The sequence below is a fragment of the Chaetodon trifascialis genome, chromosome 11, assembly GCF_039877785.1.
Source record: "Chaetodon trifascialis isolate fChaTrf1 chromosome 11, fChaTrf1.hap1, whole genome shotgun sequence".
NCBI classification, from domain to species: domain Eukaryota; kingdom Metazoa; phylum Chordata; class Actinopteri; order Chaetodontiformes; family Chaetodontidae; genus Chaetodon; species Chaetodon trifascialis.
In genome coordinates, this window is record NC_092066.1 from 27,531,781 (window position 1) to 27,550,061 (window position 18,281).

Below are 18,281 nucleotides of genomic sequence, written 5' to 3' on the forward strand. Positions count from 1 at the left end.
TCAAAGCCTGTGCCCCCCAGCTGTGTGGAGTTATTCAACACGTCTTCAACATGAGCCTAAGTCTCCAGAGGGTCCCCATGCTGTGGAAGACGTCGTGCCTCGTTCCTGTGCCAAAGGCATCACGGCCCAGGGACTCAAAGGATTACAGACCTGTGGCACTGACCTCCCACATTATGAAGACTCTGGAGAGACTCGTCCTGGAGCAGCTCCGGCCCATGGTCAAGCCACTGTTGGACCCCCTCCAGTTCGCCTTCCAGCCCCGACTTGGAGTTGAGGATGCCATCATCTACCTGCTCAACCATGTCTACACCCACCCGGACAAGCCGACAAGCACTGTGAGGATCATGTTTTTTGACTTCTCCATTGCATTCAACACCATTCGTCCAGCTCTACTGGGTGACAAGCTGACAGCGATGCAGGTGGACGCCCCCCTAGTGTCCTGGATTGTGGACTACCTGACTGGCAGACCACAGTATGTGCGCCTGCAACACTGTGTGTCAGACAGAGTGGTCAGCAACACTGGGGCCCTACAGGGGACTGTTCTCTCTCCCTTCCTCTTCACCCTCTACACCACGGACTTCAATTATTGCACAGAGAACTGCCATCTTCAGAAGTTTTCTGATGACTCTGCGATAGTTGGATGTATCAGCAAGGGCGATGAGGATGCACTGTATGGCACGTAACTCTCATCCAGACAGTGTGCAGTTAAACTTAAAAATTACACGGGACATCCTCTCTGTAATTTTTGTTGCCTGCACACTATTAGGTTTAAATTTTTCACCTCTTTCCTTCATCTCCTTCAATGTTAGCTGAGTCATACTGCCTCTTTTTTGTTAATTCAGTTCAATGAACTCAGCGTGCTCCCCGGCGTGAAATCTTTGTAGGTGCTTGATTAAGTCGGTCGTGTTATAACTTGACGTTTTACCACCACCCCTCAGAACATTTACTGTGCAGGTATTGCAAGTAGCCGTCGAGTTTGTCGGCTGAGATTGAAGTTTGAAAAAGTTCCAGATAGCCGACACATCATGTGCACTTCAACACTGCGTGTTGCTGCGCATGACGCCACTCACAGCGTTAGACTGAATAGATTGGCCCCTATGTATCGGGCCCATTGTCACCAATACCCAATCAAGAATTTTCTTCCATATCGGGACCGATACCATCCCTATTTTTTCATACGGTCTATCACAAACTACAAGATAGCCCCTCCTGCGTGCGATGATAATGCTGACTTCCACAACGATCTCAACATCACAACACTCATGTATGGATGCTGTTTCTGGACTTCAGTTCAGTATTCAATACCATCATTCCACAGCATTTGGTAGACAAACTAGGACCCCTGGGCTTCAGCACCCCCCTGTGTAACTGGCTGCTTGACTTCCTCACTGACAGACCACAGTCGATGGCACCTCCCATGTCATCACCCTCAGCCCCTTAGGGCTGTGTCCTAAGCCCACTGCTGTTCACCCTGATGACACATAACTGCGCCCCGAAGGCTGCCACCAACCACTTTTTGAAGTTTGCAGACGACACAACAGTGGCGGGCCTCATCAGAGACGATAACAACCTGGCCTACAGAGAGGAGGTGGAGCAGGTGGTGAGCTGGTGCAATGTCAACAACCTGATCCTGAACGTGGACAAAACCAAAGAGATCACTGTCGACTTCAGGAAGAGCCAGCCCAGCCAGGCTCCAGTTCTCCTTAACAACACAGCTGTGGAAGTGGTCAGCAGCACCAAATTCCTGGGAGTGCACATCACAGACAACCTCACCTGGTCTGTGAACACCACATCACTGGGCAAATGGGCACAGCAATGCCTGCACTTTCTGCGCAGGATGCGGAGAGCCCACCTGCCCCCGCCCATCCTCACTACATTCTATAAAAGCACCATAGAGAGCATCCTGACTAGCTGCATCTCTGTGTGGTGTGGAGGCTGCAGTGCCGCCTACGGGAAGAGTGTGAGGAGAGTGGTGAGGACAGCCGAGAAAATCATTGGGACATCTCTCTCCTCCATTCAGGACATTGTACCCAAACGTTGCATGTCCTGTGCTGAAAACATCATCAGTGACTCCTCACACTCCCACCATTGTCTGTTCTCCCTGCTGGCCTCTGGAGAGAGGTTCTGCAGCATCCAGTGCAGGACCACCAGGTTCTGTGATAGCTTCTTCCCCCAGGCCATGAGACTGCTGAACTCTAAATGAGCATCTTTTGCACCACTGCTGACACCTCAGGTCATTCTCCTCAACTGCACTTTAAAATTTTACTTCAATGTACATTTATGCTGCTTATTTCTTTCACTTACCGCATATCCCTACTGCTATTTTTTTTAACTTAATGTTTTTATTCCAACTGTTGATTCAACACACTGTTTATTTTACATATTGTTTATTTTCATACTGTATATGACATAATTATTCTGTTTATTTTAACATACTTTAAGATACTTGTATATATCACTACATACTCTTCATATATATATGTGTGTGTGTGTGTGTGTGTGTGTGTGTGTGTGTGTGTGTGTGTGTGTGTGTGTGTGTGTGTGTAAGTCTAGGTCTAAGTCTAAGGCTACGTTCCCACCAAACGCGATGAAAATGATTTAATCGCACCTCAAATGAAGCCAGACGCTCGTGTGTGTGTGTGTGTGTGTGTGTGTGTGTGTGTGTGTGTGTGTGTGTGTGTGTGTGTGTGTGTGCGTGCACCCCAACTTTGATTATGGGCAATATTGTCACAATCTATCATTGTGCAACACTGTGTAGGGCACAGATTAAATTAAATGTTGTCTATGCTGCAGATACCTGGCCACTGGTGATTCCTACCGGACCATCGCCAACAGCTTCTGTGTTGGCGTCTCCAGTGTGTCCAGGATCGTGCCAGATGTGCTCTCTGCCATTTGGGACTGCCTTGTGGGGGAGTTCATGGCTGTGCCCAGCGCAGAAGAGTGGAGGTCCATCGCGGAGGGGTTTGAGGAGCGGTGGAACTTTCCTCTCTGCTGCGGTGCTGTGGATGGGAAGCACGTCAGGATCAAAGCCCCTGACAACTCTGGCTCCCAGTTCTTTAATTACAAGCGGACATTCTCCATTGTCCTCTTGGCTGTGGTGGATGCCAGGTACTGCTTCCGGATGGTTGATATCGGGGGCTACGGGAGGACCAGCGACGGTGGCATCCTGGCCAACTCGGCCTTTGGTCAGGCCCTTCGCTCTGGCACCCTCCAGCTGCCTGCTGACTGTCTGCTGCCCGGAGCTGACCACAGGGGACCCCAGCCACATGTCTTTGTGGCTGATGAGGCTTTTCCTCTCCGGAGGAACCTGATGAGGCCATTCCCTGGTCGCACCATTGCCAGAGACCGACAGGTCTTCAACTACCGCCTGTCCTGGGCACGCCTGGTGGTTGAGTGTGCCTTCGGGATCCTGGCATCTCAGTGGCGGCTGTACTGGCGTGCTCTGGAGGTCCAGCCAGATGTTGCTGAGAGGTGCGTCAAGGCAACATGTGTGCTCCACAACTTCCTGCAGAAGACGACCTCGACGCCTACGGTGAGGGGCATCACCCCATGTGGTGATGTGGAGCCGCTGCCAGGTCTGGGCAGAGTTGCAGCCAACAACTCTGGACGAGAGGCCATGAGGGTGCGGGAGACCTTTGCGGCCTACTTCTCCACAGAGGGAGCAGTCCAGTGGCAGGCCAACACTTAGTGCATGAGCACTCCTCCAACGGCTCGTTTAAGAGCCACCCACACATACTAAAGAGCATACGTCCTACAGTATCACTATACTGACAGAAATAAAATGAAATGAATGCATGTATATAAGCACAGTATACTTTATGCACTATATCCAGTGCATAAATGGTAGGCTTATTATAGATTGTTATAATAGCTATAGAAGTATTTAAATGTGTATATTATTTTACTGATGAGTTGAATATAAACAATGAGATGAGAGATGATTAATTCACAAGTTATCTTTCAACCACTTACATCGTGACTGTCAAAACTTAATTTTGCTTCGTTCTCTGATGTCCACTGTCATCGCAACCCTCCTCACCTGAGTCTCCTGCACAGCAGCAGTGGGCAGGATGCCTTTGAAGTTTGTCCCACAATCATCCACACTCACTCATCTCTATCTTCCAGATCCACTCGCCCGGAGTCCTTTGCACATGTATCAATAAAAAATTGTCCTGCAGCTTCTGCATCTGCCTGATTATTGATTAGTGACCTCCATGTAGACCAAAAACTCACATTAAAGTGCAGAGATTTAAAAATACTTTTTCTTTTTAACGGTCCAGCATCTTACCAAAGACAGATCCAGGTTGAACAGCTGACCGCCTGCAGTTTTACTTTAGTTTAACTGGTCAGGAATTTTCCTGAACACAAATTCACCCTTCAAATTGTGAACTGTGTCATGATGGTCTTGACTAGAGTTTGGAAAACACTACAGATTGTTGATTGTGGGGCAGTGGATTGCTCATCAAATCATCATTTTTTGCTGTCTTAACTGTATATTTAAATATTCAATGTTAATATGAAAATTGCTTTCAAATGACATTCTTTTGTTTACTTTATCTTAATAAGCTCTGCAGAGCAGGAGGCTAAATTTACAGTGTTAAATGTTGAAGGTGTGCAACAAATATATACACATACATATCCTAGGTCTGATAATTGTCTAGTGAAAGAAGATGAAAGACAAGATAATTCTCTTTTAGAAAACATTTATTTTGAAAAACAAAAACACAAAATAAATATAATTAAAAATATAATGTTCTTTAAAAAATATATATATATATAATTAACAATATAATACATCCCAAAAAAAAAAAGGGAAGAGCCTCAGGGACATTGTGGTCAATATTCCTCGATAGCCTGGTCGTTCCCTGCAGACATTGTTGCCCCATTAGCTAATAAGGTACTCGGCTACTCTCCAAATTGAGCAAATGTGCTAGCTTCATAAATTAATTATGGATTTGAAATTTAACGTAGGCCTTTACTTGGGGCTCCAATCTCTCCAGGGAAGGAGCCAGGCTATCGAGGAATAATTGATCCTCGGAGCGGGGAGGTTGGGGTGCCGGGGGCGCTGGTTGGGGCGGCTGGGCCTGCAGGGCCTCCAGGAGCAAGGCCTCAATCTCCTGGTGCCTCCTTTCCTCTTCCTCCCTCGATCTCTTCTGGGTCCTCTTTCTTCCTGTTTATCATAGAAACACCATATTATATTGTACTGCATCCAACAAATATATATGTGTGTGTGTGTGTGTGTGTGTGTGTGTGTGTGTGTGTGTGTGTGTGCATACATGTGTCAGGCAATGATCAGGCAACAGATAAAAGGTCAAGTCAAACATTAAAGGTGATCACAATAACATTTGTCATATACGTACTAAAATGTGGTCTCGCCAAAGCAGCAGGGGCAGCAGGGGCAGGGGCAGCAGCAGCAGGTGGAGAGCCGGGAGCCGAAGGAGAGACAGCAGGTTCCTCCTCCTCCTCAGCCTCCTCCTCATCCTGATAGTCTTCTTCTGTATTATTGACAAGAATGTATTAGTTTTATGTTTGTACATACGGTGTATTCACTGTCATTTTCAGTGTCAAAAAGCATTGTACACATACACTCATAAATTATATAGTTCAGGCATAGTAATACATAATCTCCACAACACTTTTGAAAATGATGATTAGTTGAGGCTGTGAAAAAGAAATATATTTGCAGAGACATCTATGCAACTCAGTAATATTCCTATCAAAAATATACATATTTTACATTATGTGTGTATCTTGATTTCTCAACAAACCTCTCTGTGATGGGCCAGCTGTCTCTCCCTCATCCTCCACTGACTCCTTACTCTGCTCTGGGGTCCCATCTTCCTCGACCCCCTGCCCCATGTTCCCACTTGTTTGTCTTGGTTTGACGAAGGGGTCAAGGAAAGACAGGACCCCAAGATACTTCCATCTTTTGGCTGTCCCTGCTGCTGCCCCAGTCTTTGGCGCCTTTCGCCTCTCCCTAATGTATGTGTCTCTGAGGCTCTTCCAGCGTTTTCGACACTGTTCAACTGAAAATACACAAGTAAATTAATGAAACATTACTTAATAGCTGCAATCAAGCAAGAGACAGATACAGAACTTACCAAGATAGTCCACACACCTCACTCACGCTCACCCAGGCCTGGTCTTTTTTGTTCCTGTCCCTGTAGAGGGGACAGGAACTGTCATAAAGCTCTGGGTGAGCGGTGACGGCAACGATGAGCTGCTCCTCCATTGTTTGTGGCGGTTTCATTTTGCGAGGGAACACCAGGACGTCCGTACATCAGCACGTCGATGACGATCTCAACGCTGATAGGCTGTCGCGGTGCGTCTTCATGCGAATCCGCCGCAAAAGTTCAATAATTTCAACTCGAGCGATGAAGCGATGGCGCGATGGGGCAACGCGATGAGAGCGATTTTCGCAGGCAACGCGTCCATCGCGCCGCGCAATCGCGGCCATCGTGTCGCCCGGCAAAATGACGCTTCAAATCGCGTCTTTGCATTGACTTTGTATGTAATCTTGCGGCGCGATCTTGTTTCATCGCGTTTGGTGGGAACGTAGCCTAACAGACTGCTGCATCCAGTCTGTAAGAAAGAACGCTACCACAGGCCCTTCATCCCAACAGCTGTCAGACTGTTTAACTCCAGAATCATGTAATATAGCACTGTGTTGACGTCTTTCTTAATTCTGCATCATAAACCCACTTTTGTTTTGTTAGGCTTTATGTTAATCAACATTAATTCTAAATAATGATTTATGTATTCCTTGGTTACAGTTATGTGTTTGGCTGCATGTCCTCAAGATCTGTGAGGAGTTCTGATAGATCCGGCATGACAACTTTTGGCAAACAGGATGCTGCAAACTGACAACAGAGAGGGCCACTGGCTTTATGATCTGTCCCTCTTATGTACAGCTTTTGGGGAGGTTTTTCTACAGTAAGGCTTGCTCAAAACAGGTCAGAGATGGCTTTTGTAGGCTTTCAAAAGCTCTTTGGAGTAGGATGAGGGAAAGCTGATCAAATAACTGCAGTCTGCATAATGCAGGTGTGAAACTTTGTCCATTTAAGCTGTTTCAATACCTGTGAAAAGCACCCCAATGACATTATAAGGGTAGGTAATGTTTAATCTCTCAAATTTTGCACTCTGTTGACCCTTGGTAATTATTAAAGTGTTTCTAAGTTACGCAAATGAGGCCCTGCACCCATCTAGTCCAGGCTTGGGTCTTTGAATCCCCACATTAATCATTGATGAGCCAGCCAGGAGAGGCTTGAGGGAGCTAAATGCTTGGACGGAGCTGCTAATTCTTAGATCAACAGAGCCTTTTCTAAGTCTGCATATGCTGGTTGCATCTGAGGGCAGTATGCATCCAGGCAAAAGCAAGCAAGCATTAATAAATCCTTGGTTGTTCATTACCATTTGAACGAGCTGTGGTGTAGATCAACTGGGCATAGAATTTAACTCTAGTAGGAAATATAAGACAGCAATCACTGACGAGAAAATAATAGTGCTGGTTAGGACAAGGGAGTCAAAGGAACCAGAGATTCTACCAGTCATTACCAATCAGTGCAAGGCAAGGACACAAGGGTGCAATGATTCAGTGGAGCTAATAATAGAGCAATACTTATTCTGGAGTGCATGGAAATGAAAGAAATGGCATGAAAGAACTGTGCAACAAGACAAACAACAACAAAAGGGTAGGCAAAAAGCAGAGAGGTGCTGGTTTAAACAATAGGGAGAGCCACATAGACAGTCAATCAGGACAATGACAGACATGCTGAGCAGTGAAGTGGGAAATCAGGAAAAGAAGAGAAAGCATAAAGAGGAGTGGCTGGGGTATAAACCAGACCCACCCCCCAGTGACGGCAGAAGATCCAAAGCCCCAGGAATGCCAACATGACCACAGTGAATTTATTCAAGCTAATGGTCTAGAAATGTATGCCAGAGCCAGGACAAATATGCCCCACAGTGTGGTGGGGCTGATGAAGATGGATTGGCCACTGATCACTGAACACACACAAAATCAAGTGGACCAGCATAGAGAGGACAAGAAAGAAGCAGAAGAGCAGAACAAACAACTGCTCGGCAAGCTCACTCAGTTCCAGCTGGGAGAACTGTGCAGACAAAAGAAAGATAAGGACAATGTGAAACCTCAGGCTCAAGGGAGAGTAGAGTCCACCACTGAGGCAGCAACTAAGACAGCCCAATTAAGGGCTTCAACCACAACTGCAACCATAGCAGCAGCAGCAACAGCTGCCGTCAGATAACCTGCCCATTGAGGATGCGTGCTAGGGATGTAACCAAGTGGGATATCGAAGAACCGAATGAGACTGTCCTACCAATCCAATGGACAGGACTAGCCACATGATGATACAGGTGCCCAGAGCAGCCAGAGGGGGAAGTGATGTCAACAATCATCTCAATACAACCACAATATCAGCCTACCATGCCATTCATCATCAATCGACAAGAACATCAGTTTATGGTGAACACAGGTGTAACTTATTTAATTTTCAATTCAATCAATGCTTTGCATCTTGATAACGTCGTACTGTAGGTTGTCAGGCGCATCAGCTGGTTCCATATTAAATGGTGTAGAAAATATGATCATTTCTTTTTGTTCACTTTTCATGGTCTGAAACCTCTCACCAAATGCCTGATGGAGTTTTGCAAACTCACCTTCATATTCAGGTGTCACAGCAGGCCTTTGATGCTGAAGAGTAACAAAATGCACAGCGTCACCTCTTTCCAGTTGCACTTGTCATGGCTTTAATTTTGCCTTACATAGTTTCAGATTTGCAAGCAGAGAGCTGAAAAGCTGGTTGGGACCCTGGAGCTTAACGTTCAGCTTTGAGAGGGACCCCACAATGAAGGTCAAAACACACAGTCACTTGCTATCACTGAGTTCCATTATAGATTTTCTCTTCATCTCCACAAATTGGCCAAATTTGACTTTGTCTGATGCTCCCAGGTCTGCAGCAGCAACAAGGTCCTCCTTCATAAATTCTCCTTCTGAATGAGGTTTCAGCTTCGTAGCCATGATCTCATTCACCAAAAAAATTTCCTGCGTAACAGTCTCGCTCAGAATGCGGTCTTCTGAAAGCAGCTTTGGGCACCCAAACTCTGCTGAAGAGTGCTATCTTTATCTAAGTACATTTGTTTCTTTTCCTGACATTCGCCATAATGCATGTCAGCTATGATACACAAGTGTGACGTGTGTTGCATTCAGAAGTAGGGCTGGGCGATATGGCTGAAAACTGTATCACGATATAAGTGTTACAGTAAAAGTAATGCAGTACTGTATGCACTGAAAGAAGAGTAGAAGGCGAAGATGGCGCCTGTGGTGGCAAGCCGTCAGCCTCGTCTCCCTTGTCTGCTCCGCATATTGTTCGCAGTTACCATACTGCTTTGTGTATTTTGCCAAGATGTCTCCACTTTAATCGTCTATAATCGCCAGGCTCTTTTTAACATTAAAACTCTCAGTGAGTCGCTATTACTGTCCAAGTCCGGACTGGGAAAGCAACACACTAGTCTCCCACCTGTACTTGCTGATATCCCTGCGTACCTGCTCCGTCTACCCTGCGCTCCTCCTCAGAAAAAGCGCTTCAGAAGACGCAGAAAACGAGGTGGTGTGATCGTGAGATTCAAGGCCTACCTGGTGGCCTCCTCTGGAGGATCTGATCCTCGTCTCCTCCATGTCGGATGCCATCTCCCTGTGGTGAAGCGCTCGCTGCGCATGAGGGGCTGCTGGATTTGTCCTATCCCCCCCGAGCTGCTGCCTCCGCTGACGGGATTGACTCCTCTGATCACCGGCTTCCCGACGCTGCCCAACCTGTGCCCGGCCCCGGTGAAGTTTCCTGCTACTCCCTCTATCCTGGCCGTGGAGGTTCCTCACTGGTGCTGCCAGCTCCGGGCCCGCAGAGGCGGCGTTACACCTGAGTTCCTTCGGCCGCTGAAACGCGCTGTGTCACCGGCTACTGAGGAGCTCAATCTTCGCATGGCTTTACTAAATACTAGGTCACTAGCAAACAAATTGTTTTTATTGAATGACTTCTTCACCTCACAGGATTTGGACTTTATGCTCCTGACAGAAACTTGGCTTCGGGATGGTGAGTGCACACCACTTTCTGAGCTCCTTCCTCCCAGCTGTCTATTCCTCAGCTCCCCTCGGAGCACCGGCAGAGGTGGCGGTCTGGCCTCAGTGTTCAAATCCAGTTTTCAGTGCCGTCCTATCCCATCTGTTACCTACTCCAGCTTTGAACTGCAAACTTTTGAGCTTCAACCCTCCTCTTTCTCCACTATGTTTGCGGTTGTTTATCGGCCTCCAAAATTCAATAAGGACTTCATGTGTGACTTTGCAGACTTTCTGTCAGGTGCCACTGTGAAATATGACCACTTTTTAATTTCTGGAGACTTCAATATTCATGTCTGCTGTGAATCAAGACCACTGGTCACTGATTTCTTAAACCTCATTGAATCGTTTAATCTTGTTCAATGTGTTAAAGACCCAACTCACGAGAAAGGGCACATTTTAGATTTGGTTTTATCATATGACTTACCTGTGTGTGTAACTGAAATTTGTGAATCGGCGTGTATCTCTGATCATCTGACAGTGCTTTTCACTGTTTCAGTCCCTTGCTTTCGGGCTAAGACCCGTGCTTCTATGCGTCGTCCCCGCACAATTAACCCTCAAACTGCTTCGCAGTTTTCAGTCATGTTTAACAACTATATCATTTCTGGTGATGTACTCAGCATTCTGGATGACAATTAGGCTACGTTCCCACCAAACGCGATGAAACAAGATCGCGCCGCAAGATTACATACAAAGTCAATGCAAAGACGCGATGTGAAGCGTCATTTTGCCGGGCGACGCGATGGCCGCGATTGCGCGGCGCGATGGACGTGTTGGCCGAGAAAATCGCTCTCATCGCGTCGCCCCAACGCGCCATCGCTTCATCGCTCGAGTTGAAATTATTGAACTTTTGCGGCGGATTCGCATGAAGACACGCCGCGACAGCCTATCAACATTGAGATCGTCATCGACGTGCTGACGTACGGACGTGGTCGACGCCATGAAATGGCGGAAGAAATGTTGTTGTTGGGCGGGCTGGTCGCGCAACGCGATGACGCTGCAAGGGATTTTTGTGCCAGCGTCAAAACTGGAGCGTCTGGCGCAACGCGATTTCATTTGAGGCACGATTTGAGGCGTTTGGTGGGAACGTAGCCTTACGCTTTTAACCCCGAAGAACTTTTAAGCAATTTTAATTCAACTTGCGCAGATATCCTTGATTCTGTTGCACCTTTTAGATTAAGGCGCACAAAAGCATTCTCAGAACCGTGGCTTAACGACTCCACACGCGCTCTCAGGCGCTCATGCCAGCGCGCTGAGAGATAGTGGAAAAAAAGATAAGCTCCATGTCTCTAAAGAAGCTCTTCGTGAAAGCCTGTTTGTCTACCAGAGTGCTGTCAAAGCTGCTAAAATGGAATATTTTTCCAACCTTGTCTCCTGTAATAGTCACAAGCCCCAGGTTCTTTTTAATGTTTTTAACTCCCTTGTAAATCCTTGTGACAACTTTCCAACAGTCCCCTCACTCACCCTCTGTGAGAGTTTTCTCAAATTTTTTATTGAAAAAATATCTGCTCTTAGGCCATCTGCCTTCACGTCTGCAGGCCCTAGCTCTGATCTCACCATTCCTCCTTTACATGCTGTTTTTGATCAGTTTGAACCTGTATCCCTCCCTTCACTGGCCAATGTTGTTAAGCATCTGCGACCTACGAACTGTCCCTCAGACAGCATTCCCGCTCGTCTTTTTAAAGAGGTATTCAGTACGGTGGGCTCTGTTGTGCTTTTATTTATTAATTCCTGCCTTAGCACCGGATGTGTTCCAGCTGCTCTCAAACATGCCGTTGTGCAGCCTCTTATCAAAAAGAAAAATCTGGACCCATCTGTGCTATCCAACTTCAGGCCAATCTCTAAACTGCCATTTTTGTCCAAAATTTTAGAGAAAGTGGTTTTTATTCAGATCCAATCATTCTTGGTGGCCAATGATATCTATAAGAAGTTTCAGTCTGGCTTTAAACCATGTCATAGCACTGAGACAGCACTGCTGAGAGTTTTTAATGATCTAATGGTAACTGTTGACTCAGGAAAACCTGCTATGTTAGTGCTCCTTGATTTGACGGCTGCTTTTGATACTGTGGATCATGGGATCCTCTTAGCACGACTGGAGCAGTGGGTGGGTATTACAGGCTCTGCTCTCTCATGATTCCAGTCCTACCTGTCTGATCGGAGTTTTTCTGTGCAGCTAGGTGAATTCACCTCATCGTCAGCCCTTCTCTCCACCGGGGTCCCCCAAGGCTCCATCCTCGGGCCAATTCTTTTCTTGCTGTATATGCTACCATTAGGGTCAATTTTCAAGAATTATAATCTTTCTTTTCATTGTTATGCCGATGATGTCCAGATATACCTGCCTTTAACATCAAAATCTAATGACTCTGTACAGACATTACTTGATTGTTTAAACGATGTTAAATCCTGGATGACCGCAAACTTTCTGAATCTAAATGAAAACAAGACTGAAATCATAATGTTTGGAGGTGGTCCAGCAGACTTTCCAGCTGGCTTTCTGGGCCCCCTTACACCAAACATCCGGTCATCAGTAAAAAATCTTGGTGTAATATTTGATGACAGGCTGAAATTTGATCGCCAGGTTAGTTCGGTCGGGCTTTTTCCATTTGAGGATCTTATCGAAAGTAAAAGGGTACCTGCCACATAAAGACTTTGAGACTGTAATCCATGCTTTTATCAACACACGACTGGATTACTGTAACTCTCTGTATTTTGGCCTGGACCACTCTCTCTTGCACCGCCTGCAACTGGTACAAAATGCAGCCCGTCTTCTCACTGGCAAACGCAAGCATGACCACATATATAAGCTGCTACTGGCCACCCCAAAAGTGAGGCTAAAAACTAAAGGTGACCGAGCCTTTGTGGCGGCAGCCCCTAGGCTCTGGAACAACCTGCCCTGGCACATCCGCTCTGCGGGATCGATTGAGGTTTTAAATCCTCCTTAAAGTCACACCTCTTCTCCCTGGCTTTTAATCAAGTCTAAGTGGACTCCTGGCAAAATTTTAATTTGAATTCTATTCTATTTTATTTCATCCTATTTTACTGCATTGTTTTTATGTTTTTATTATTGTTTTATTTATTGTAATTGCTGCATTGTTTGGGTCATTTTATAAGTTATCCTTTTACTCTGTACAGCATTTTGGTCAACCCCAGTTGTTTTAAATGTGCTCTATAAATAGGTTTGAGTTGAGTTAAGTGTTTTATATCGGTCGATATCGATAATTATTGATGTTTTTTATGACCTATTTAAAATAAGGACCAGGAGAAAAATACATTCAATTTAAACATTTTTATTTTAAATTTAACTTTCCTCTGATTATAATACCCTCAGCTATCAAGGCAGAAAGGAAAGGAAATGTCAACACAACCATGGAAAACACTCAAATAATAAATGTAAAAAAGAAAAAAAAAATTGTAAAAATGTAAAGAGAGAGAAACCTGAGAACTTTTTTTTCTGTAGGTTTAGTGCAGGAAGTTCACAAGCTGATTCACCCTCTGGTGAATAAAATGTTTTCAAATATGTGCAGTAAACATAGCAGAAACTGAGGTGGACTTGACATCTGTAACATACAAACAAACATGACAGACAGTACAGTAAGATTGATTGAACTATAAAACCAGCCTAGACATACGAATAACTTTAGTAACTCTTCTTACTCTAAGCATACATTAACTATTCAATTAGATTTTTATTGCAAGTGTGTTTAAAAAAAATGTAAATGTAAGCACATGTAAGATTTTTATAACCTGGCTTCTCCACAGTGCTCAGCGGAAGCATGTCTTTAGCTATATGATATGCTGCTGCCTCCTCTATGTCTTTGTGTCTTTTAGATGATTTGTCGTTAGGCACTGAAGCGGAGTACCTCTGCATGGTGGTCTGCTGCTTGTGTGGTGGTGCTGCGGTTGCAGATGTTGTTGGACGTTGGCGAATATGGCTGCGCTCCAAAGGATGAGTGCGGCAAAGGTGGTTAAACAAGTTTGTGGTAGTCTTGCATAATTTACAGACCACATTGGTCTGACTACGGTCGGACTTATAAAATCCAAAAAACTGCCATACTGCTGAGCTGACTTTCCCTGTTTTATCACCCAGCCCTATTCAGAAGGACGTGTTAGTCCACTATTCTTGTTTTAGCGCAAGAAAAAGTAATTGCTGTCTAGAGAATGCATTGTATTTCTGAATTGCTTTCTGAATTGTTTTTTTTAACTTGGGGGATGTATCAAACTGTCTGGTTTGGAGGTCAGATGTTCCCCACCCCTGCACTATAAATGTGATATGTTCAGTTTCTCAAACTCCACTCAAGTCTTTTGTAATTATTCTACTACAGGAAGTAACTAGAGATGTAACATATTGCCCTTTATTATATAATAGGTAATAAAACATAAAATGGTCTTCCTCTCACCAAAATCACAATGATGTAGAACAGAGAAAAGCAGCACATTCTGACACTGTAGGAACTGCGACCCACTTTAAATTACTTAAATGATTAACTGATTTTAAAAATGTGTTGGTGAATGATTTTCTGTCAACAAATTAATTGTTTTAGGACAATTCTACTCTAGCCAGTTGTTTGTTATTTAACAATAATCAAAATTTGCTATCTAGATTTGCATGAAACATCAACAGATCGTCTTACTACTTTAAATTGAATGTTAAAAAATTTGAAGTAAATGAATCATACAAAATTTCACCTACATAATCCAGGAATGTCCATGCAAAATGTCTTACTCAGAAAACTCAATACTACACCATGGACATGTTTTCAAGTGGTTCCAATCTCACATCTCATTTTCCTTATGTGAGTTTTCCATCACATATCCCAACTGATGGACAAAACTGATTTAAACTTATAAACTCCCAAAAACAAACAAATACTGCAGTTCTGTAATAAAAGGTTTTACAAATTCACAGGTTCATAGAAATTCTAAATGCCAGGGGCATAATCACAAATCTACACCTGCTGACTCCTGTTCAGGGTCACAGGGTGGTACTGTCTAATTCCAGTCTGAACTAAGTGAAACAAACACAGACAAGTTATGGTGCTGTATGCAGTATGCAGTATTACAAACTAGACTGTAAATATCACAAGGCAGACTTGAAGTCCCATTATATTCATATATGTGTAGCCCAGGTCAAGCGGACTGTTATACTGATTAATTGAAAATATAATTTCCAGATTAAGAAAATATTTGTTCTTTGAAACCCTAACCTACTCCACTACCTTTCTGAGGAAAATATTGACACAGCTATAATTAATAGCTACTTTGAGGATTAAACATGTCATAAACAAAGCATGTGATCCACTTAGAAATTATGATGCACTCTTACAGATGAAACCACCCAACTGTAGATCAAATGATTAATGTTTTCTGTCCAACTTGATGTTTTCTGTCGAGTCTGTATGTATTTGTGTAAGCTGAGGTTGTGTGGAAGGTGGAATCAATTTTCCTTGCAGAAGGACAAATAAATCTAAATCTAAAATAGCTCCACCTCGACCAGCTACAGCAGTTAAATGCTACTTACACATTAAAGATTGTATTAGAGTTTACAATTAGTCATTTGGCAGATGCTTTATCCAAAGCAACATACATATATGTATTCACACACCGATGGCACAGCATCAAGGGCAGTTTTGGGATTAAGTATCTTGCCCCAAGGATGCTTCGGCATGTGTACTGTGGAGGCCAGAGATCGAACCACCAAACTCCTGATTGGCAGATGACCGCTCTACCTCCTTAGCCACAGCCGCCCTATTTTAACTCCAATAATATCCATACAACGATAGGAGCATTTCTCAACATGTGTTTTTTACTTTAAGTAGGCCTACATTTTACTGATAAATACTTTAGAATTTTTTACTTTTACTGAAGAATCAGAATATTTTTTCCACCACTGGTTACTTTACAATATGTGCACCCACAGAATAGTTCTATATGGCTGCATGCTACACTTCTTATTCTCAGTAAACTGTGTGCTGCATGGTATTTTATTTGTACACTGATTTAACAAATGACTGTGTGCTAGCTGCTGTCAAATGCCACCATATATATCTTGAGTTAAGGTTCATTGAAATTCATGACTCAACCCAGAGGCTTTTTGTCCAACCACGTAAGTTTTTTTTTCCGATTGCAACACAAAGGGAAATAACTTCATCATCAACAACATTTACTGTGTGACATTATATTTGACTGACAGATAAGGATCAATTCCCTCTGTGTTATACAACACAGTTTAGCTTGTGTTATCTTGCATGGACCGTTGATAAGGATATAGGAGAGAAGTGAGCTAAAAGCTTCCCACAGCATCATGTGTGTTGGCCTGCAAAGGGGGGCATGCTGAGGATGGCAGTTGGTAGTCATGCTGTAGGAGTTGGCGTCATTCAGAGGCCACAATGGCGCCAAGAATGCCAACTACTGTAAGAGAAGCCCTCTACACATTGATTCATTTGATTACACACTAACAGGTACACATACACACACCATCATCATTACCCATCCCGAGGCCTTCATCCCAGCCTCCATCCTACCTCCATATCTGGCCCAGCTGGAGGATGTGGATGACTGACTGGCCGAACCAAACGGAAAAGGAATAGTAGGCCGATCGTCTCCTACTCCTGTTGCCCACGGCGGTACTCGCGGTACTATTGGTCGTGGTGTTCTTGCTAGCGGTCGACGCCTGTCTCTGCGGCGTGGCCGGGTGGTGTTGAGCGGTAACGTCTCCGTGTGAGGCAGAACCACTCAGTAGCTTATTCCCATCCATATGGCCGCAATCGGCGGCAGATTCCACACCGTCTTCCGTGCTGAAATCATGGACGAACCATCTGAAGCTAAACAGCTGGACCGAGAAGGAGCCGAGCACCACGAAGAAGAGCGTCAGGCCGAACCACCAGTAGTCGCGCCGGAGGTAGTAGTCGACCGACAGCCACACGTCGGTGCCCACGTCAGCCAGATACACAGTCACTGCGGCTACGATCCACAGGCAGTCCCATACTGTGTATTTCTGCTGCTCCCTACTCAGGCGAAGGCACGTCGTATTGGAGCCTCCCCCGCCGCAACATCGCGACTCGCCGTTGGCGAAGTCCCCATCCCCGGTGCCCGCAGAGTCGAGCTGGGCGCCCGGGTGGAGTCCTTGAACCGAACCGGAGTACTCTGAGTTCTGCAGGGGTGTGAAAGCCACGTCGCTCTTTTTCATCTTCAGGACCCCGTCCGATTTAGCCGCCATTATTAGAAGCTTGTAATGTTCCTACTTTATTATATTTCCTCCGTACCTTCCCTCCTCCTCTCCTCTACCCTGCCTCTCCCCGTCGACACCCTCCTGCGCGTCTCTCCTACTCCTCCTCCTTTCTGGGCAGGACTACCTCATCTAAACTGCCTGTACATAATACAGAATAAAGACCAAGAAAAAAAGAAGAAGAAGAAGAAGAAGACTGGAGGTCGCCCCATTCTTGCACCGATATTCTGGTCCATACCACGTCTTTATTGGACTTCTGTGCCTGTTGATGATTTGCTCATCCAATTGACAGAAGGGGTTTTTCGCTTTGTTTCCTCCACCCGCAGAGAGCCTACCTGAACGGATTGTATTTCTGCAGTTCGTCACTCTCTGCCCTACATGAGATCTGATTCAGAGTCATATGTTAGGAATGAAGATGGAAAAAAGAGCCATGAAAAAGGGGAAGGCTGAAGCCATCTGTTTCTTCCATGGCACAGACCAAAAACTATGACATCACCCTCCTCTCTCTCTCTCTCTCTCTCTCTCTCTCTCTCTCTCTCTCTCTCTGCCTGTCTCTTGGCTGTTGGCATACCATTTGAGCTCAAAGTAAAGACTTTTGTTAAAAGCCCCTTCTGAGAAACACACACACACACACACACACACACACACACACACACACACACACACACACACATATATATATATATATATATATATATATAACTGAGTTGAAACAGCCTCAAATCCTGCAAGGTCCAGACTGGTTTCCAGCACCATGGACAGATCCTACTGTTACTTTTAGCAGCTTCTGTAGAAAGTTTAACTTCATACTCTTACAGCTTTTATCAAATATCAAACAGTTCTCAAAACATTCAGATCAATCACCAAATCATTGTACACAATGCAGTGCAATACTTCATTTATCCAACATAAGGCTGCCTCACTCAAAAC

General features: G+C 44.8%; 1 protein-coding gene across 2 annotated transcripts in view; it reads right to left on the reverse strand.

Annotated features, from left to right (window-relative positions):
• xkr4 (XK related 4) overlaps window positions 1-17,839 on the reverse strand; it is a 350,180-nt gene extending 332,341 nt beyond the window's left edge. Inside the window, exon 1 of one of the 2 annotated variants that reach the window (XR_011602646.1) lies at window positions 16,648-17,513. Coding sequence is in view for 1 of the 2 variants with exons in the window: in XM_070974627.1 (XP_070830728.1) it covers window positions 16,648-17,342 (695 nt within the window). In the remaining variant the exon portion in view is untranslated. Of the gene's footprint in view, window positions 1-16,647 lie in introns of both variants that reach the window. The other variant, XM_070974627.1, reaches the window with a different exon arrangement.
• Between the last annotated feature and the right edge of the window lie 442 nt (window positions 17,840-18,281).